This window comes from Salvia miltiorrhiza, chromosome 3, assembly GCF_028751815.1.
Source record: "Salvia miltiorrhiza cultivar Shanhuang (shh) chromosome 3, IMPLAD_Smil_shh, whole genome shotgun sequence".
Lineage (NCBI taxonomy): Eukaryota > Viridiplantae > Streptophyta > Magnoliopsida > Lamiales > Lamiaceae > Salvia > Salvia miltiorrhiza.
Window position 1 is genome coordinate 728,691 of NC_080389.1, and position 22,477 is coordinate 751,167.

At 38.4% G+C, this 22,477-nt stretch overlaps 3 protein-coding genes and 1 long non-coding RNA gene across 4 annotated transcripts in view; 3 read left to right on the top strand and 1 right to left on the bottom strand.

The window, feature by feature from the left end:
* Positions 1 to 22,477, top strand: part of LOC131016908 (uncharacterized) — a 1,184,262-nt gene that overhangs the window by 686,859 nt on the left and 474,926 nt on the right. The gene's annotated exons all lie outside the window — the stretch shown is intronic.
* The window catches only part of LOC131016813 (putative late blight resistance protein homolog R1C-3), a 101,932-nt gene that overhangs the window by 59,000 nt on the left and 20,455 nt on the right, over positions 1 to 22,477 (top strand). The window lies entirely within an intron of this gene.
* Positions 841 to 22,477, top strand: part of LOC131016824 (putative late blight resistance protein homolog R1C-3) — a 95,260-nt gene continuing 73,623 nt past the window's right edge. Inside the window, exons 1-2 of the mRNA XM_057945581.1 lie at positions 841 to 1,367; positions 1,451 to 3,775. Of these exons, the coding sequence (XP_057801564.1) occupies positions 1,080 to 1,367; positions 1,451 to 3,775 (2,613 nt within the window). The 5' untranslated portion in view covers positions 841 to 1,079. The remainder of the gene's footprint in view (positions 1,368 to 1,450; positions 3,776 to 22,477) is intronic.
* Positions 5,732 to 6,348, bottom strand: LOC131017057 (uncharacterized). The gene is made up of 2 exons (XR_009099374.1): positions 6,089 to 6,348; positions 5,732 to 6,001 (listed from the first exon to the last, which is right to left on the bottom strand). It is a non-coding gene; the product is annotated as an uncharacterized LOC131017057 (long non-coding RNA).

The window sequence follows — 22,477 nt, forward strand, 5'->3', positions numbered from 1 at the left end:
AAAGTTATTGAATGTATTAAGTGCTCGTTTCGTTCAAGTAGAGGAATGGAAAGGGAATGGAATAAAAAAAAGAGTGGAATGATAACAATAACTATCACTTTTATTGAGTGTTAGGATATATATATATATATTTTTGTGGAACAGATACAATTTAATATTTTAAATACAATATTTACATAATATATATCAAATTAAAGCACTTGTCATGATCTTTAATTTGATATGCGTATCAAATATTTATAAATTATCAAATTTCACAATTTTAGAAAAAAAAATAAAACAAAAAAACAAGAAATTAAAGAAAAAGAAAATAAATAAGATATAATTTATAAATAAATCTTCAATTTTATTATAATCACAAGTTTGCTATTCAAGTTTGAATTTGATTTTCAAATTTGATTTATAATATGTTGCATTTTTTGTAGTCATGCTTAAATAACTGCCCTCTTCCTTTTTCTTTTTTTTTTAGGGAAATAACTGCTCTCTTCCTGGTACAACATTGAGGAAAATAAGTTTTTTCGACATTTTTGTTGCTGAATTCCGTGTTTCAATATGTTTACGCGGATCCTGGCATATATGGTAGCAATTTAAAAAATATAAATAAAAACATCAATTAGATTCAAACAAAACAAATGGAACAAGACAACTTTCCCAACTTGCAATTTTTTTTTCTACAAAATTCAATATTTTATACAAATCTACCTATTCTCTAAGGTGAATACCAACCAACTTGAAAATCATTAATCATAGTTTATTCTTGGATGCATGAATTAGAACATGGAAATCCACATCGCTCACCTACTCTACTCATATATTCTTATTTAAACACTTGAATCAGCGCATACATAAATGACTTCAAGAAAAGCACATGGTTTCTTCAATTAATTAATTACACAGAATACAGTGCTTTGGAGAGGATCGATACATCCATTATCATGTGCATAGCCATTTTACACATTGTTTCTGATAATAACTGAGGAGAGGAGATATAGCCATTTTACACATTGTTTTTGCTGAACCTAAACTAAGATTCCATCAAATTCTTTCTCAGAAAAATATACACTCTTTTTCCTTGGATCATGGCGGCATATGCAGCCATAGTTTCTGTTATACATATCATCGATACAATCGAGCATCACCATTCCCCTCCAATTTGTATCGACAAACAACAACTTGAATCTCTCACTCGAATTCTTACCTCTTTGCAGGAATTTCTTGAAGGTTATAAGTCCCCTGTTGCTGACGGAGATGAAGCTGATCCGCTGGAGATGCGTATTGTAGATGCAGCTCATGCTGTTGAAGATGTTATCGAATCACATATTGTGGATGTGATTAAACTGGGTAGATCTAGTCCCAATCCCAATGAAGTCAGTTTCATCAACTTGTATCAAGATCTACAACAAGTGATAGAAGAAATGAATCTCTAACTCAAATTTTTACCTTCTTGCAGATATTTCTCCAAGGCTATGTTGTAGATGCAGTTCATGTGGCTGAAGAAGTGAATTCTGGAGAGGAAGTCAGTTGCATCGACTTCTATCAAGATCTACAGCAAGTGATAGAAGAAATGAATGTGATTAAGAAGGAAGCCATGGAGATTGCAGCCGAAGCTCAGCTGCAGAGAAAGGTCTCCTCGACTCATGCTGGCTCCTTGACATCCTCTTCCAATGTGAAGGAAGGCATGATGGTGGGCTTTGACGACGTGCAACTTCAACTCTTGGATTGGCTCACTGGAGGGAACCGTAACCGCCAAATCCTCCCAATCATAGGGATGGGCGGGATTGGTAAGACCACTCTTGCCCGGCATATATTTGAGCATGCCCTTGTTAAGGAGCATTTTGATATTTGTGCGTGGACTACAATTTCTCAAACTTATAATATTAGAGAAACACTTGGTCAAGTTCTTAAACAAGTGACTGGAAATCTGGGTAGTGATGATTTGAGTGAGAACGAATTGGGAGAAAAGTTGTACAAGTATTTATACGGTAGGAGGTATATTATAATATTGGATGATATGTGGAGTGTAGAGGTGTGGGACAAGATGAGGTTTTTCTTTCCCGATTACAATGATGGGAGTCGAGTAATTGTAACGACTAGGCTCTCAAATTTGGCTACTGAGTTGACAAACTCCAACAGCATTGATATGAGATTTTTAGATGATGTTAGTAGCTGGAGTTTGTTCTCCAAAACTGTATTTGGGGATGAGGTTTTTCCTCTTCAACTCGAGGAAATCGGAAAGAAGATCGTGGGGAAGTGTAAGGGACTTCCTTTGTCGATTGCTGTGATTGGGGGTCTTTTGGCAAAGTCCGAACTTACATTGGAGTATTGGGAGCACATAGAGAAAAACTTAAGCTCAATAGTGAATTCGGAAAATGATGAATATTGCTTGAGAGTATTGAAACTGAGCTATGACCATTTGCCTGCCTATCTGAAGCCTTGTTTTTTGTACATGGGGATGTTTGGGGAAGATGAGGTAATTAGGACCGCACAACTCATGAGGCTATGGGTTTCTGAACGCTTTCTCAAACCAATAATCAATAAAAGCTCGAAAACAATTGCCAATGAGTATCTGAAGGAGCTAGTTGACAGAAACCTCATTCTAATTCATAAGTTGGGGAACCTTGGGAATATTTATAGCTGCAAAATGCATGATTTAGTGAGAGATGTATCATTTCAAGAAGCTGAAAAGCAGAGGTTTTATTATGTCTTAGGGCAAGATTGTCCTCGAGGGATAAATAGCCAACACCGCATTTTTATTCCCAGAAGCACTTCAGCTATGACAGTCCGGGATGCCATGGAAACTATGTCGTCACGTGCTCGTTCTTTCATATGTGATGATGATACGGTTCCAGAATTGCTAGATTTCAGATTTTTGAGGACACTGAGTACATATAAGTATTCCAGAGGGTATTTAGATGAAAATGTGTTTCAATTGGTGAACTTGAGGTACCTTTCGGGTGCACTTCGTGAGGGGTTCCAAATCCCTTCTTCAATTAGTCTGCTCTGGAATCTACACACACTAATTGTTTCTTGTTGGGGTGAACATACGACTGCACCAGTAGAAATTTGGAAAATGCATCAGCTTAAGCATGTCGAGTTCAAATATCCAGGAATGTATCTCCCAGATCCTCCGAGCGGGGATAGTGATGTTATGATGGAGAATCTAGAGACGCTCAAAGGAGTGCTTGATTTCAACTTGAATGAAGAAGTGGTTAAGAGAATTCCCAATATCAAGAAACTGTCTATAACATATATGTATAAAGTAATGGAGAGAGTGAAGTGCCTCAGCTATCTTCAATGTCTGAGTAAGCTGGAAAGCTTGACGTGCTCTATTGGAAATGATGAGTATCTGCAGAGTATTAGCTTCCCGCACTCACTCAAGAAGCTGTATCTTGATTGCGGAGATAGCTTCCCGCATTTGGAGGAAATTCTGGAAAAGATAGGTTCGTTACCACTTCTTGAGAAGCTCACACTGACGTATGGGCAGTTTGCAACGCGCGGTTGGGAAATAGTTGAAGGCCAATTCCCCAGCCTCAAATACTTGAGATTGTGGGAGTGTATGAATATGGAATGTTGGACGTTAGAGGGCTCCTGCTTGCCACGCCTTGAGCAACTTGAGCTCTGGTTCATGGAGTCGTTGGAGGAGTTCCCTTCAGAAATTGGAGAAATACCAAACCTCAAATCAATTGAATTGTTGTATTGCAGTGAATCAGCGGTTGTGTCTTTGAAAAAGATAGTAGAGGAACAAGAGGAATTACAAGGAGAGCCATCCATTCATGTTCAAGTTTGGTAACTCCCAACTTTCGAGTAGTCAAATGGGGGTAGTTTGATGTGATGATGAGGAATTAAATTGTGGGAATACTAATTTGAGTGATTAATTTTCAATATCTCTCTCTTCCTTCTTCTATCATATATGCCTTTCTTTTTATTTTACTAATAAATTAATTAATTTTTCACAAATCTTTTCTATTCATCTTCTTAGTTACCTAAATGACTGGACTTCAATCCTTAATTCTCTCATTCTAAATCCAAATAAAAAAAGAAAATACATAAAAAAAAATCCCACGCTGCCTCGCAAAAACCCACGATTTTTCCTTATAACTTTGTATTTTGCTTATTTTTAATTATTTTTATTTTTAGCAAGATAAAACATGGCTCAATCTTTTAAATGCTTTAAACAAATTATTAAAAACTAAATACTAAAAACAAGATTTGTCTTGCTAAATGTACAAATAATTAAAATTAAGCAAAAATGAAATTGTGTCATCGGATGAAGATGTGAAGCTGTGAGATTGAACTTTCGGAGGCGTTAACTTTGCACGATTAATAAAATGGATGATTGGGTATTTTTATCCTCAACGATGGGATTACCCCAATTCCGCCTTTTTCTATAAGATAAAAATCAAACAAAATTAATTTAAATGATAAAAATAAAGGGCTCAAAGTTCCAATCCAACAAAATAAATTTTTTGACTAAGCTCGAATTACCTAAATAGAACATTAAAGGATGGATCTCCTCTTGTTCCTCTACCATCTTTTTCAGCGATACAGTCAGTGTTCATGGTCAGAAATTCGAGACATCGACAAGTCCTCTAAGAAGGCACGAAACACTAATACATATGTTGTTTCGTTTTGCTTAACCGATCCTTCCCCGCAGGGAAAGGAGCGGTCAAGCTATCGAAAGCAACATACGCGCCGGTGCTTGTGCCTCGTTAGAGGACTTGCCGCCAGTATCTCGATACCTGGCCATGTACATGGACATTTCTTCGATTTTGCCGGACGCTTCCATTTTCGTGTTTGCTATGCTCTAAGAAAATAATTATGTTCTAAAATTTTACCCCAAAAGTCACGTCAAATTGATTCAATATAAACAATTAAATATTTAAAATAAATAGTGTAAATATGAGGATTTGGACTAGCAAGTTAGCAACATGAATTTTGATATGAAATATATATTTATGCATCTAAAATTGTAGTAATATAAATTATAATATCATTATTTTTTGCACTCTTATTTATTTATTTTATTTTTGGATGGTGTCAACATAAATATAGTTGAGCATTAAATTGATAATGTTATTTTTTTTGTTAGATTTCTTATGGAGAATTATAATTCATGATACTCAAACAACATTAACTCAAGTTATTTTTCAGAAGACAAGAAATTATTAATTGCGTGCAATGTATAATTTAGATATTTGAATGACTTCAAATATTTTATTTATCAAAATCAAAAAACTAAGAATGTTAGGATGCAGTCAAATAAAGAGTATTTTCTATTTGATGGGCAACATAATATTCTTAGTTGCCTAAGATATTATATTTCAAATTATAATTATTTGTCTTCGTAAAAATAAATTAATTATTATATTACACATTTGAATGTATTGTGAATTAAATATGGATCTCACTTTTATTATGCAATATACCTTCCATCATGTATTGAACGGATTAAAATGACAAAAGGGGTAAAAATTTGGGACGAAGAGAGCATCAAGCAATATATCTAACATCGTTTATGTGTTCTAAACTTCTAATTACTTTGAGTTTATCCCAAATTCAAATTGACCAAAGGCTTTAATCGGTCGATGAATTTGTACATTGTTAATTATCGGCGATGAAAATTTGTTAATTATCGGCGATGAAATTCTAAAAGATAATCATGTCGTGCATCGCACGGGATACAACACTAGTGTGCAATAATTCCACAGATGAATTATGAGTAATCCAAACAAAACAAGCAAAAATACAACCCCATATACATTGACAAAAAGAATGTTGTTTGGATGTATCCTCACCAATTTTGATATACAAGATCAACAATTTGAATACAACAACTTCAAGAAACTATAAGGAACACCATACCTACATCGACACAGAAGGAGGCGATGGAACGAAAATTCGCAACAACGACTTTACAACTCATACAATCTTCACCAACTTATCCTGTGCCTTTGATGAGAAAACAAGATAACATCATCCCTCAGTAAAATGGAACATGGCCCTGCATTGTCAAGAGTTTCAGCGACAACGAACAAACCTGTAATATGTAGGCCTGCAATTAGAAGAAGGAAGCAGAAGCCATCAATACCACAAAGCATAGTAGTAACAACTCATCATTTCCCTCTTAATTCAAGAAACAGCTCTTTGTCACTCGTCTTTGAGTTGTTCTGTCTCAAGGTTCCCATGCAGATCCTGCAATGCCATAGAAATGAGATTAGGAGGCTCCATTGATTCTAAAACAAACACAAACTAGTCCAGAATCCCAAAATTTACAGTCGGATAGAGGAATCCGAAGCAATACTAAAGATAACACGAGAAATTCACACAACATACGAATGCATTGCTACAATGAGTTTGAAAGTGTTGTTCCACACAAACAACTGGAAACCTTGTGCTAAAGTAACAGACCAAACAGCACAGAGTAAATAATGCAGCGGAAATAAATAAACACCGAACTTTGGAAAAATTTCTTCAAGTTATAAATAACTTGAAGAATGCCTTATGGCGAAATTACTAAACGGAGAATGACACTCACGTTCAATACCTTTACAATGGATTAGGTATTGAACACTATACACTCTCACTAACAAACTAAAACTGGATCCAAGAGCTATACTCCGAAATCCAACAAAACACAGAATGCTATGGCTAATGTTATCCCAACACGAAAAACAGCACTCCTACACAGATCACTCAAAAGCTAGATATCTTCTCTCAAAGTTCGTGATCTGAACTGAACTCCTCCTTGGTATTTATAGACCTTCAAATCTTGATCTCCAAGTCTGAGTTCGTGGGTTGGGAAGTGGATGAGTGGCCGTTGAGTTAGTTGGAAGAATCAGTCTTCACGAGCTACTCATCCTTTGATTTAGGAGCTCCCAACAACTCCTTCTTTCTCTCTCCTTATCTTCTCTCATTCCTTCCTTCTCTCAACAGAATTCGTTCCTTCTTTTCCTCCTTCAATCCTCACGATTTCCATCTCTTGACTTGGTCAAAAACACCTACAAACACAAAGTGAAGAAAGAGCAAAACAAACACAACTCGAAAACTAACAAACTCCCCCTTTTTGCCTTTCTTCACAAAACCAAATACCAAATTGCTCCCCCTTGATGTGATCTCCCCCTGCAGAGATAGCAGTAACAAAAACACACAAACAAAACAATATTCTCACAGCAGCATCCACACAAAACTTTCAAAAAACCAAAGCAAAACTAGCCACTAGCACAAAGAGCAAAAGCATAGCATAGCATAAGTCAAAGTATCACCAATCAAAAAAACTAAAAACACTTAAACATCCATCAACCAAAAGTTTTGCTAGTTAAAAAAGTTCTGCCAACTTAAAAACCAATCATCAAAGAACACAGCTCCCCCTGGCTTCACTCCCCTGTTCCAGTAGCATCATCCGCAGCATCATCCGCAGCATCTTCTCCCCCTTTTTGGGAAGAAAGGAGAGCAGTCAATTGTCCTTTTGCTTGATTCAGGATTGACGATGACTCCCCCTGAATTCTTCGAGCTTGAAGAAGGCTGCTTTCCAATTCATCGATCTGCTGCAAAAGAGCCTGCAATGTTGCCTTTGGGATTGTGATCATTGTGGTGTCCTCAACAGAGGGAGCAGCAACAGGGTTCACCCAGGGAAGATCTGCAGTTTTGCCCTCACTAAACAGCAGACTCGTGAGAGCATATTCGTGTATGTCTTCTCTCTTGACAGAATCCTTCACCTTCACGCCCTGACTTCGGAGGAACCTGAAAATCAAAGATGGAAACGGCAACCCAGACAATTGAGAAGAGGCAGCGATTTGATCGAAAACAACCTGTCCCAGATTGAACGGCAACCCTTCTCCAATGCAATAGAGAAGTATGCCGTGTTGGTGTGTGACCACAGTAGAGTTGGTGGACACAATCCAATTCAAGGTCATGACCTTGAATAGAGCTGAGTACAGGTACGACAAGGTTGAAGACTTCATTATTTTCAGCCATTTCTTCACTTTTCCTCCGGTGATGACCGTTGCGACCTTGTCCATGTTTTTCACCTTTGTGCTCTTCACATCCGGCGTGCCAAAGACTCCATTGATGATGGCAAGAGTAAGTGTGAAGATCTTGTTCTTGTAAAAGATCTTCCCATACTTTTTCGACCTTGGATTGCCGAAATCCGCCGTGAGATTGCTGTAGACTAGTTGAACCACCGACTTCACAAATGGCTCCACCTCGGTGACTGAATGGAACAAGTGACGAGCCTTAAGAAATTCCACAAGATTGAACATCTTGAAGGAATCTTGCTCAATGTTTCGCTCGCTATAGCACTCCATGTCCTTGACATTTTTCCACGCCTTCGCTGCTGCAGCAGTGTAGAAGAAATCTTTGAATGCTTTGCCAACCTCCATGTCGGAGCCTTCGAGTTCCTCGTCCTCCACTTCCAGTTCTTCCTCATCCGATTCTGTTGCCTCCGGTGTTGTGGGCGCAGCTGAGGTGGTAGCCTTCTTCTTTCCCTCACGGATTGATTTTCGCCTGAGCCTCGTCAATACGTCTGTGAGAGGTGTGTCATCGTCAGACGCACTCTCTGCTGCCACCTCAGCTTCAGTCTCATTGAGCAGAGTATCCAGCGATTCCACCGGAGACGAGACCGTGGGCTCTGTGGTCTCCTCTGTCGGAGCGACAGACTCTTCATCAGCGGTGGTGGAGGTTTCGACCGTCTGACCGGACTTGCGTGCATTCTTGGCTGGGGGCTCCTCATCTTTCGATTCATCGAGAAGCACCATTTTCGGAGGTCCGGGTTTTGAAACCCTAGGTTGGCTGGGAATACGGTTGGACCTACGCACCGCCTTGAGCTTTGGTCGTGGGGCTTCGGCCGCCTTCTTCTTGCTTTTATTTGAGGGTTTGAATGGTTCCCCTTGCTTCGCCGGATTTTCGTCTGGTGAGTCGGCGGAGTGCTCGATGGTGGAGATGGGCGCCGGATTCAGTACCTCTTTTGAGACTTCCGGTGTTTGAGAAACCGGTGGAGGAGGGTGTCCGCTTGTTGTTGCTGGAGTTGTCATCGGAGCAGGCAGGGACGACAACGATGGGCCTGCTTGAATTTTCGGCAATGTGGGTGTGGAGAAGGTGGCTAGGGCTGCTTGAAATTGGGGATTTGATAAAATCTGTCTAATAAGCTCAATAGTGTTTGGGTTAGACATTATGAGAGCACAAAAAGACTAAGTACAAAACGAGAGGAAGCAAAGAGTCTCTCACGCAGATCAAAGTGCAATGATGAAGAATGGTGATGATGTGATTTGCATGCAGTGAATAAATACTAAAGAAATCAGATCCAATCACTCAACAAACCAAATCTTTCAAGTAAATCTTCACCATAAAATTCGAAAATTAGGGTTGGAAGGAGATTAAGATAGAGATATGATCAAATCAAGAACAAGATATGCAAAACAAATTACAAAACCTGCGGATAGAGAGAGAATCCCATGAAAATCGGAATCAAAAAAACCTTCCCAGATTTTTCAGAATTATTACGTCTAATGTTTTGCCTTCTGTTATAACAACATCCCCTAACACATAACTCGGTTAAACTTTATTTCGCACTTATAAGCACAGCACCAAGTAAAATTCACTCATTTTTATTGACATAGAGAACATCGTTGCAGTGAACGTCGTGCCCCTAGTCTAAATTTGTGAAAGCAATCGAGGATGGCCATTTTGTAAGGTAGCATCGTTGCAGCGAACGCCGTGCCCCCCAAACTACTTTGGCTTTTTCTGTGCTTTACATATATTATACACACAAACTGAGTTAGTGAAGGAGAACATGTTGAGACAACATAGAGCATCACACAGACAACAAACAGTTGCATCTAAGAATATTTCTTTTGAAACTGATGCAACGAACACTTCCTTTTTCATTAGTTTCGAAGGCAAAGGCCAAGAGACCTTCTTAACATGGTGAATCTCTCAAAATCCAAAGGTTTAGTAAAAATATCCGCAATTTGGTTCTCGGTTGGAACATACTCTAACTTAATTACCTCTTGTTCCACTAAATCGCGAATAAAGTGGTGTCAAATATCGATGTGCTTGGTTCGTGAGTGTTGGACCGGATTCTTTGAAATGTTTATTGCACTGATGTTGTCGCAGTGCATCACCATCACATCACTCATCACACCGTAATCTGACAGCATTTGTCTCAACCAAAGAAGTTGAGAGCAACAACAACCTGCAGCAACATATTCGGATTCTGCAGTAGAGAGAGACACACAATTTTGCTTTCTACTATGCCACGACACCAAGTTATTTCCAAGATAAAAACACCCACCACTTGTACTTTTCCTATCATTAGTATCCCCTGCCCAATCTGAGTCGCTAAAAGCTACAAGGTTCGTGTTAGAATCTTTGGAAAAGAAAATGCCAAGATCAAGTGTGCCAGCCACATACCTTATCACACGCTTTACCGCTTTTAAATAAGACTCTTTAGGATCAGCTTGGTACCTGGCACATACACACACGCTGAACATGATATCAGGTCGTGTGGCGGTGAGATATAGGAGGCTCCCAATCATTGATCTGTAGAGTGTTGAATCTACTGCCTCCCCAGCATTATCTTTCGACAGAGTGTCGCTTGATCCCATCGGCGTGCGCATGTGCCTTGCCCCTTCCAGATTGAACCTCTTCACCATATCCCGAGCATACTTCCCCTGTGAGATGAAAATTCCTTCCGGTTCTTGCTTGACTTGGATCCCTAAAAAAAATGTTAGTTCACCCACCATGCTCATCTCGAACGTGGTGGTCATGGCCCTTGTAAAATCATCTAACAAATGTTGTGAGGTAGCACCGACAATCATATCATCAACATAGATTTGAGTGATCAGAATATCACTACTTTCTCTTTTAATAAACAATGTCCTGTCGGCATAGCCTCTCACAAATCCAAACTCAAGTAAGAAAGAAGTTAGATGTCCATACCATGCTCGAGGGGCTTGTTTAAGGCCGTAGAGAGCCTTCTTTAGCCGGTAGACGTGGTGTGGTCTGTGTGGATCTTCAAATCCTTTCGGCTGCTCTACATACACTTCTTCCTTTAGGATGCCGTTGAGGAAGGCTCCTTTAACATCCATTTGGTACAGCTTGATGTTGAGATGGCACGCAATTGCAAGAAGCAGCCGTATTGACTCGATGCGGGCGACTGGAGCAAAGGTGTCATCGAAGTCAACACCTTCGACTTGGGTGTAACCTTGCGCCACAAGTCTCGCCTTGTTCCTCACTATCGTCCCACACTCGTCTGACTTGTTCTTGAAGATCCACTTTGTGCCGATCACATTCCTGTCAGCAGGTCTAGGCACAAGATACCAAACATCGCTTCGAACAAACTGGTTAAGTTCGTCTTGCATGGCTAGCATCCAGAATTCATCACGTAATGCCTCCTTGACTGTTTTTGGTTCAAGTTTCGACACAAAACACAAGAAACCTGGTATAGACGTGCAAAGGGTAGACATGCAAATCATCTTCCGATAGTCAACCGGAGGTTTACCTCTTGTGGTCATGCCATCACTTACATTGCCAATTACTTGGGAGGTTGGGTGATTTTTGTGAATCCTTCTGGAGGGTGCATTACTCACATTTTCTCCTTGGTTATTGGGGGTTTCTTCTTCATCGGTATCACACTGTTCTCCTGGTATTTGTGGTGTGATTTCTTCTGTTGCCTCAGCATCTGCAGTTTCATCCTCTGCTGGCATCACAATGTCCATCACCTGATCTTCTCTGTTATTCTCATCTGCAATACTCCTCACATCATCAAATACCACGTTTACAGATTCTTGAATAGTTTGGCTTCTCAAGTTAAAGACTCGATAGGCTTGACTATTCAATGAATATCCCAAAAAGATGCCTTTGTCACTTTTTCCATCAAACTTTGTGAGATATTCTCTGTCATTCAGTATATGACACACACACCCAAAGACATGAAAGTATTTGAGATTTGGCTTCTTACCACGCAGAATTTCATATGGAGTTTTGAACGTACCAGGTCTGATGTTGACTCGATTGTTGATATGGCATGCGGTGTTCACAGCTTCTGCCCAGAAGCGTTGTGCCAATTTCTTTGAAGCTAACATCACTCTTGCCATCTCCACCAGGGTTCGGTTCTTTCGTTCCACAACTCCGTTCTGCTGCGGCGTCTTGGGGGCTGAGAATTCTTGAAAAATCTCTTTCTTTTCACAAAAATTTGTGAAAGCCGCATTCTCAAACTCACGTCCATGGTCAGATCTTATTCTAGCAATTCTTGCACCAAACATGTTAGTAAACCGGGCAAAGAGTGTTTTGAAAACATCAATAGTTTCAGATTTTTCACGTAAGAAAAAGGTCCACGTAAACCTTGAAAAATCATCCACTAAGACATACACATACCGTTTACCTCCAATACTTTCAACACCAACTGGTCCTACCAAATCCATGTGAATCAGTTCAAAGCATCGGGTTGTACCAAAATGTTGTTCAGCTTGTTGGGTAGCACGATGGGTGGCATGGATCTGCTTCCCTTTTTGGCAACTCTCACAAACTTCCTTTTCCTTTTGCGTGATTTTTGGGAGACCTCGAACTGCTTCCAACTTGGACAACCTGTCAAGATTCTTAAAATTCGTGTGCCCTAACTTTTGATGCCACAACATGCTTTCATCAATTTGGGCTTTATTGCATTTAGGCTCATCGACAAGGTAGCAGTTATCACTAGATCTTTGCCCTCTCATTACACAACAATTTTGAGTATCAAAAACCTCACAAGAGTCCTTGTTAAACTTAACATGCAAATTCTCATCGCATAGTTGACTAATACTAATCAAATTTGCCATAAGACCTTTAACATGAAACACATTTTTCAAACAAGGTAAGCCGGGAACATTTAGGGTACCTTTACCAATGATTTTACCCTTCGAACCACCACCAAAAGACACAGATCCACCATCACATACCTGATAGTTATTAAGGTAGCCATTGTCACCTGTCATGTGACGAGAACATCCACTGTCGAAATACCATGAACTTGAGATGTTAGTTTTCAGTGCTGTGAACACAACATTACATTTCAGTTCATCTTTTCTGACCCACTTCCAGACTTTTCTACGAGCTTGTGGTGGATTTTTCTTCCCTTTGGTTCTCGTTTTCTTTGAGTTGACAATGATCTTCTTCTCGTCATTGAACTTCCTGAAACAAAACGGTCGAATGTGGCCAATTTGAAAGCAATAATGACACACATACCTCTTTCTCTGTGGTCGTGTCTGACCAACCGAAGTTCCTTCCACGACAAACTCCTTTCCATGAGTAGATTTTACCTTTGTCTTTCCAGGTGTGGGTTCAGCAGCGGGTGCAGCAGTGTATCCAAGACCAGTGGTGTCCGTAGTTCCTGCAGACACAAAATCATCATACCTATGCCGACTTGAATTCCATTTGGCAATGGTGCTTTGAGCTTCCTCCAGCTGGCTTGTAACATGCTCAAGCTTGACTTCTTTTTGTGTGATTGAGGCTTCAAGCTTTGCCAACGATCCTTTTAGCTTGACATTCTCCTCCTTTGTTGCTTCAAGCTCCTCTCCTTGCTTTTTCCATTTTCCCAGTAGTTCGTCATAGAATTTTTTAAGTTCCATGACAACCAGCATGGTCTCTTCGTTGCTTTCCTCCGTGTTACCTACACATGCGTTAAAGCACAGACAATTTGGAAAGAACCCTGTGTCATACCTGTTTAACAGCTGGTCTCCTTCATCATCCTCATCGTCGGATAAGGTTTTTCCGAACTTGACATGGAAGGCTGACAGACCGGGATCATCATCATCTTCTTTTTCTTCTTTTGAGCTTTCCGAACCATCGAAAAATTCAGCCTCATCATCACTCCAAGACACCCAATATGATTTGCCTCGTTTTCGTAGGGTGTTCGCACACTGGTTCGCATAGTGACCAAACCCCTTGCACTCACGACATTGAACATTATTGATGAAATTTGGATCATACCTGAAAGTTTCAGTCGTTGAGGCAACTTTCCTCATTGGTCGTGGGGGTGTGAAGTCATTCCTCTTGGGTGGTGCGGAATCATGCCTTGGAGAGCTTCCTTCTCGATCATTCTCTTTGGTCCGTCTAAGTTTTCTCACCATATTGTTGAACTTCCTTGTGATGAGCGCAACATCATCTCCTTCGTGAATCTCCTCCAATTCTTCAGACTCCTCTAGATCACGTATCTGAAGGATGTGGCTGCTGGGTGTTGTCGTAGATGAGCATCCGGCATTGAACGCAACAGCCTTCTTCTTGTGCAGCAATCCTCTTTCCTCCAATGTCATCTCATAGGTCCGGAGCGTGTTCATCAAGTCCACGAACTCCAGGCTTGCAACATTTTGACTTGTCTCGATGGCAGTAATCTTCATTTCAAAACGCGGTGGGAGCGTTCGTAGTGCTTTTAAAACAAGCACCCGATTGCTGATTGGATCTCCGAGCTCACGACATTCATTAGCCACACTGAGTATCCTCTTGGAATACTCCTTGATGTCTTCTCCTTCATCCATCTTCATGTTTTCGAACTTAGTGGTCAGGAGTCTCAGCCTTGTTTCTTTGACACTTGTGTCGCCCTCGCAGTGTCTCTGGAGTATTTCCCATTGTTCCTTGGCTGACGTGCTATTCTTGATGAGATTGAACATGTTCATGTCCACGAAAGAATAGATAGCATGCATAGCCTTTTCGTTGAAATTTGCCTCCTCGAACTCAGCTCGACTCCATTGAGCAGGTGGTGTCAGGATCACATCACCATGGGCATCAGTGGTCTTGGGAGCAGACCACCCTTCTTCGACGCAGTGCCAGGCTTTAAGGTCGATAGCCTTGATGTACTGCCGGATTCTTATCCTCCACGCCGAGTAGTTTGCACCATCAAGGATAGGAGGACGCATAACACCAAACGGCTCCATGTGGGAACAACTGTTGTAACAACTGTAACGGGAATTGTTGTAACAACACCAAGGATCACACTCAGTGTATCGAGTGTTGGCTCTGACGCCAATTGATCATGTTAAGAATGACACTCACGTTCAATACCTTTACAATGGATTAGGTATTGAACACTATACACTCTCACTAACAAACTAAAACTGGATTCAAGAGCTATACTCCGAAATCCAACAAAACAAAGAATGCTATAGCTAATGTTATCCCAACACGAGAAACAGCACTCCTACACAGATCACTCAAAAGCTAGATATCTTCTCTCAAAGTTCGTGATCTGAACTGAACTCCTCCTTGGTATTTATAGACCTTCAAATCTTGATCTCCAAGTCTGAGTTCGTGGGTTGGGAAGTGGATGAGTGGCCGTTGAGTTAGTTGGAAGAATCAGTCTTCACGAGCTACTCATCCTTTGATTTAGGAGCTCCCAACAACTCCTTCTTTCTCTCTCCTTATCTTCTCTCATTCCTTCCTTCTCTCAACAGAATTCGTTCCTTCTTTTCCTCCTTCAATCCTCACGATTTCCATCTCTTGACTTGGTCAAAAACACCTACAAACACAAAGTGAAGAAAGAGCAAAACAAACACAACTCGAAAACTAACAGAGTTATACCCTCAAACGAACAACATAAACCTAAAGCCACTCCAATACCAAATCCAATTGCAAATAAAAAGTAACCCCCAATCCAAACATGTACATTATCCAAAGCCATTGTCGAAATCATCGGTTTCACCATCCCCGTGCAAAGCATTACAATCCTTGGGCGTCTCGAAGAAGGAGAGAGAGAACTGCTTGAACGCCATGCCAACGTCCAAGTAAATGAGGCCGGAGCTGGGAATATCGACGCGAATGCTCTTCATCAACACAAGATATTCTAAGATATCTTCTGCTTCATTTGCCACTTCCCCCATTCGCCCTTCCAAACTCTTGAACTTGTCTGGAAATTCGTCGAGGAAGTCTTGAAAGGGAGTAACATACTCGAGGAGAGATGTAATTTGTTGTTTTTCTTCAATAGAGATGGAATATAGATTGCTGTTAAGGAATCGGTCTATGGTGTTTGTGAGGGAGACAAGAGCAGCATAGGCCAAGGAACAATTTTTGGTTCCTTTTGTTTTATTTTTTGGGAAAATGAAATGAAGGAAGACTAACAACAGCAGGATTGATGATGATCAGTATTCATTGAGTATTTTTGTGAAAATGACACCTTGTATCAAAGAAAAAAAGAATAAGGAATACAGATCATTTTGAATAGTTGTGCTATCCAAAAAAGTGGTTTTGCTTGATTGATTTTTCATTTTTCTAATGAGATGTAGAAGAAAAATAAAAGTAGATTAGATTATAATATTTCCAAGAACACGATCAATTATGAAAGGAGAAAAGACATACTATAGTGCTGAATCCCTAACAAATCCATTAAAGCAAGTGAAATGGCTCTACTTTATGTGAAGTAAAGGAAGATTAGTGTATAATTTTTCATTATCATACTGTAACATCCAACTCACCTAAAGGCTAAAAAAAAAGAGCAAGCAAAGCAGTGCAATCGATTATTTTCAGATTGATTTTTCATTTTTCATTATCATATTGATTTTTCATTTTTTTCTCTAGCAATCTGATCCAACCCACTCCTTTTTCTGTTGGGTGGCTTTGGGCTCATTGGGCCTATTCAATGGGTCTAGGGGCTAACATTTCAAATTTTCATCAATTTCCTCAATTTTCAGATTTTGATAAAAAAAAAAGTGTTAATATATAAGAGTACTCACTTTTATATAATAAAAATAAATTTTACCCACTCAAATAAAAACATAAAAAAATACCCACTTTTTGTGTTAAAGGACTAAATTGCCCTTCTATATAAATGGGCAAACCCTAGCTATTCTCTCATTTTTTTTCTCTCCCTCTTCTCTCTCTGCACGCTCTCCTCTCTCTCTCTCTCTCTCTCTCCCGCACGCTCCCACGGCCACCGGCAGCGGCGCATCCGCCGTCAGATCTCAGCCGGCGCCGATTTCTCTCTCTCTCTTTCTCTCCTCTCTCTTTCTCTTATCTCTCACTCCTCTTTCGTACTAGGAAGCATCGCCACAGATCTGCGCTGGGCGGCGGATCTGAACTTCAAGGCGTCGAATTCATCGTCGTATTGGCAGGGGTATCTGTGCCCCGACGCCGGGCGGTATTTGACGGAGGCCACGACGGCGGCGAGCGCGAGGCAGAGGAAAAATTACATTCAATTGAATTCTGTGGTTTGATCTTCGAGGTCTGGACAGGGGCAGGCCGAATATGTAGGCGGCGGATCTCACGTCTTCGGCGATGGCGGCGACGTAGTATCAGTTTGTTGTGAAGATAGAATGAGATGAGTTATTCTTCCGTTGGGAAAAAATGAAATCCAGTAGTCATTTCTTCCATGTTTCTTTTTCCTTCTTTTTTTGGGTTTTGGATCGATTTAGTATATGCTTTTTGGAGGTTCTGCCCTGCCTCGCCCTCCTAGTTGTTGTCGAGGACTATAGCCGCTTTATTCTTGAAGTGCCTTAGCCGAATCATCCGCCACACATTTGCTTTCATTGTAATGGAACGCTTCTTGGTCTCCACTATAAGAGTTTGTAGGTTCCATAGCTGGTAGGTTTGTTCCGGAAGAATTGTGAGGTTATCAATGGAGAGTGTGAGGTACCTCAGATGAATTAGTTTGGTAACCTTTGCAGGAAATTGGTGAAATTTGACAGACTTGGACTCCAGAATCCTGAATTCAATTTGATTTTAATAAAAAAAGAAAATTACAAATAATGAAGAAATTGATGAAAATCACCAAATTTTGTACAAATGTTCTTGAATTCACAACCAAATTTATGAATTCACAACTAAATTATTAGCATTGGTTGTGAATTCACAATTAGAAATAGTATTGGTTGTGAATGCACAACTTGAAATAGTGTTGATTGTGAATTCAAGTTTTGTTGGTTGTGAATTCATAACTAGAAATAGTGTTGGTTGTGAATTTACGCGAATTCACAACTAACACTATTTATAGTTGTGAATTCAAACTTTAAAACTTGAATTCACAACCAATACTTGTTATTCAGTTGTGAATTCGAGTTTTAAAGCTTGAATTCACAACCAAATTAAATTTCGGTTGTGAATTGGTGGGTATTTGTTAAAATTTTATATGCAAGGGTAAAATGGTAAATGTGGGTATTTTTTTAAATTTTTATATTAGTGGGTAAAATTTATTTTTACTATATAAAAGTGGCTATTTTCAAAATCCACTCAAAAAAAAATCTCTACAAACCCTTCAATCTTCATTACAAGATGTAACTGTGAATATAATAGAGAAGGCTAAATCATCAAATAATTTGGAGAATGCTAAATCATCAAATAATTTAGCATTCTTCATTTAATGATGCAGTGAAGTCCTAGGATAGAAAGAAGAATAAAGAAATGCAATATTTAGTTAATTAATTATTAATTAGATTGAAAAATAAAAATAAAAAATAATTTTAAAATCCTAACATATCTATATAATAATAATATAGTATAAAAGAGGAGTTTCTTCCCTCCATTTTTTCTATCTTTTTTTCTCTCACTTCTCTCACCATTTTTTCTACTATTTTTTTTTTCTTTTTTAATGGAGTATATTTTAATTCATTTCTAAACATTATCAAATTCGATTCATAAAAAAACACTCAAAATACATCTTACATTTAATAGTATAAAAATCATCAAAAATGAATTTAAAACGAATAAGTTATGAAAAAATTACAATTTAAAATATTTTATTTTATACTTCTTCAATAAGATTTTATATATATATTTTTTTATGTTTATGTATGAAAATATCTATATATTTATTATAACGCGTAATACTCTATAATAATAATAGTAATAATTCCTAATGCTAATTTTAATTATAAAATAATTTTTAAAATTTATTTAAAATTTTATATTTTCAAATTTAAGATTTTATTGAGTAATTGATGTGAATTATTTTATTTTTAAAATATATCTGTTATTTATAAATTTTTTGATTTTATTTAATATTTATATTTATTTATTCAAATATATCGTTTAATTTCGATTTTAGTCTTGCATCACATGAGTCGGCTTACTAATTAAGGCTAGAGATGAATTCTTCTTTTTTTTTTTAAGGGAATAAGGTGAAGGATAGAATTCCAAACAAATAAAAAGACTACGAAACAATTACTTAATGGACCAATCAAAATAATTATAAAATAAATAAAATATTAAAAAGAATAACTAAGCGACATCAACGACTAGTAAACTGTAGGCTCAACCCACATATATCTTATCTTATCTTAGCTGTTTGGCAATAATGTGACTCTGAAAGGTAGAAGAAAAGCTGCACACATAAACTAAAATATGCAACTGCATCAAGAAATGATGGAAAACAAGCAATTTTACGCGCCAAATAGTTCACTATGCAAAACTAAAAGCATTTTATTGATCCAAACTCATTGATTATGCTCCTCAATTTCAGCAATTTTGATTCTACATTTCAAGAAGGAAAGGAAAGTGGTTCTCCTTACAGCATCTTTTTGCTGCGGAGTTTGTTTTCCCTATTAAGTAACCTCGATTCAGAAAATAACAGGTTGGCCATTCCAAATGCTCAAGAGATTAATCTATCCACAGATAATATTGTTTCTTTATAAACCTGAGAGATTGAACAAAAGTAGTACTCATATGAGACAACAAATATTTGCTAGACCTATGTTATTCAATTATCTCAATAAACTATGTTATTCAATTCAAGAGGCAAATTTGATGACAATTGTGCAATTAATTAAAATTTAAGTAACTGCAAAGTCCAATGGGTTAGTTGCGCTTAAATACACAAACTTTCAACCAATTCTAGTTTTGCACATAAACTAAAAAATTTGCCTCCAAATACATGAACTTTCAATTGTTCTGATTTTTCAGACGGTTATGAATTGCACCCAAATTAATGCTCAGGTGGACGCCTGAAATGCCTACATGGTTTAAACAATTGATGTGCTAGACGAGGTACTTGGATTTCTACGCTACTTCAGCTTGTCACGATGGTATTAATTTGTCACTTTAACTAGCCACAATAGCTGAAAATTGACAGTCGCTCAAAAAATTAGAACAATTAAAAGGTCGTGTATTTGGAGGCGGATTTTTTAGTTCATGTGGAAAACCATAATTCACTAAATGTTCGTGTATATAGGCGCAATTACCCCAAGTCCAATGAAGTAGGACATGAAAGTTAACTTATCCTTCTTTCTTTGTGAACTCCCTTAGGCATCATATCTTAAGTGCATTAATTCAAATATCTTCACCACTCACATACCACCTCCCCACAAAAATAGAGAAATTCAAGGAAAAGATCAAGATCATACCTATGTAACCTATCACAGTAGATATGATTCAACCACAGTTCGGCCAAACTTTTCTTGAACATCTTTGGGAGTTTCAATCTGCGAGCAAAAGAAAGAGCAATGGAAAAGGATAAACAATGGTGAAATACAATATCAATGTATATAATATAATTCCTCCCATTCACCGCATTTAAAGCCTTGAAGAGAGCCTTCACAGTGTTGTGGGGATTCCTTGAACCAACAACCTACAAGAGTATCAACTCCACAGTTCTGCCTGTCTTCATCCCTGATTGTGTAGGAACTGCCCAAAGATATATCTACGAGTACTTAAAAATTTCAGGCCAAATCCCCAAAGAAGAAAAACAGGCTTTCTATCAATTTCAACCATCAACAAAGACATACAACAAAGACATACAACTAGAAGCTCAAATGTGAACTTACCATATATAAGTAGAGCATGAATTTGAAATCGTTGACACCAACAAAAACACTCACAATTAAGCGAAGAATCACTCAGCATGCAAAATACCACAAAACAATCATACATCCAATTTCCATTTGGGGCTTGAGGTTGGGCTTCTATTTGGGCCATTTAGCTGGCCCAATTTCCTTTTGTTTTTATTTGATTGGGCTGACGTATACAATAGCATTTGGGCCGGTTTTTATTTTTATTCGGCTGGACACGATTTTGTTTTCTATTTAATTCATTGGGCTGGGCGTGTTGGGATTGAGCTCCCTTATTTAATTAGTTGGCAGATTTACTTTTAAAAGAAAATGGGCTGCGATTTTAATTGAATTTGGCCCAATTTATTCATTCAAGTTTTGGACTATTGTTACCCCTTTTGCTAGTCCATATAAAAAATCTAAGCGTTTTTTGTGTAAATGAATTCTGTAAGATCCATTTCATCACCCGTAATTTTAGATTTCCCATTTCTTTGAATAAATCAGAAATTGTGAGGTTGAGGAGATGAGTGTTGGGAGCAGCTTAGGAGGAGGCTTGAAGAAAGTGCTGGCTGAAGAGGCCACCAGAGGAGTCACTGAGGCTAGAGTTACGATTTTCGCTCATATTCTTAACCTAAAGTGTGATGCATGCTCAGGAACAAGTGTAAGAATATTCCACCCGTTTTCTTAATTTTGATTGCATTGATGATAGAGGAGGTGAGGGTTGAAAATCATAATACTCTCCCCGTCCCTAAAATAACTTCCTCTTTTTCCATTTTGGGACGTCCCCCAAATAACTTCATCTTTCTTTCTTTCCATTTTTGGAAACCTACCCCACCACTAATAATACTTTATTTATTCTTACTTTTCACTTTTCACCTCTCCCAATACTAATTATAACACTTTTCACAACTTTCAATAATAATTATATCAATTTTTCTCCACTATCAATACACTTTACAACTTTTTATTAAAACTCGTGCCGTCCCCAAAGAGGAAGCCATTTCAGGGACGGAGGGAGTATATGTTTTTGACTGGCATTTGGATTAAGCCTCTTTATTGGAGAAAGTTTATTGCAGTCTCTACCTATAGACTGATATCAGGAGACTAAACCATAGTATATGTTTTCCGAGTTTAAAATTATTTAAGGCCACTAACTTAGAGCGATTTGCAAAAGTAGGCCAATACTTTTCGGATTTGCAAAAATAGGTCAATAATTTAAAATTTCGACATTCTTGAGCAACATTTGAATCCAATCACGTTATTTGGGCCACATTTTGACCAAAAAATGTGGCCTATAAATGCCGAATTGGGCCGAAATGTGGCTCAAAAATACTAAAAATTAAAATAATTGGCATATTTTTGCAAGTTCGAAATATATTGACCCGCTATAAGATAGTGGACTTAAATAATTTTAAACTCTATTTTTTCCAAGGTAATTTAGAAGTAGAGATGTGTCCAATGGGAAAAATAATTATACTATCAGTTCTGAAATCTAAGACGAACATGGGTGTAAATGAGTCGAGTCGAGTATTAACAAGCTCAATCTCGAACTCGGTCTATATGTGTCGAGCTCGAGCTCGACTCGTTCGAGTTTGAGATTTTTGAGCTCGAGCTCGACTCGGTTGCATACTCGGTGAGCTCGAGCTCGACTCGGTTAGGCTCGATTATTGAATCTTAGTCGAGCTCGAGCTCGTTTAAGCTCGGTGAGCTTGAGCTCGTTTAAGCTCGTCTCATACATGCTTCAACAAATTGTATATATT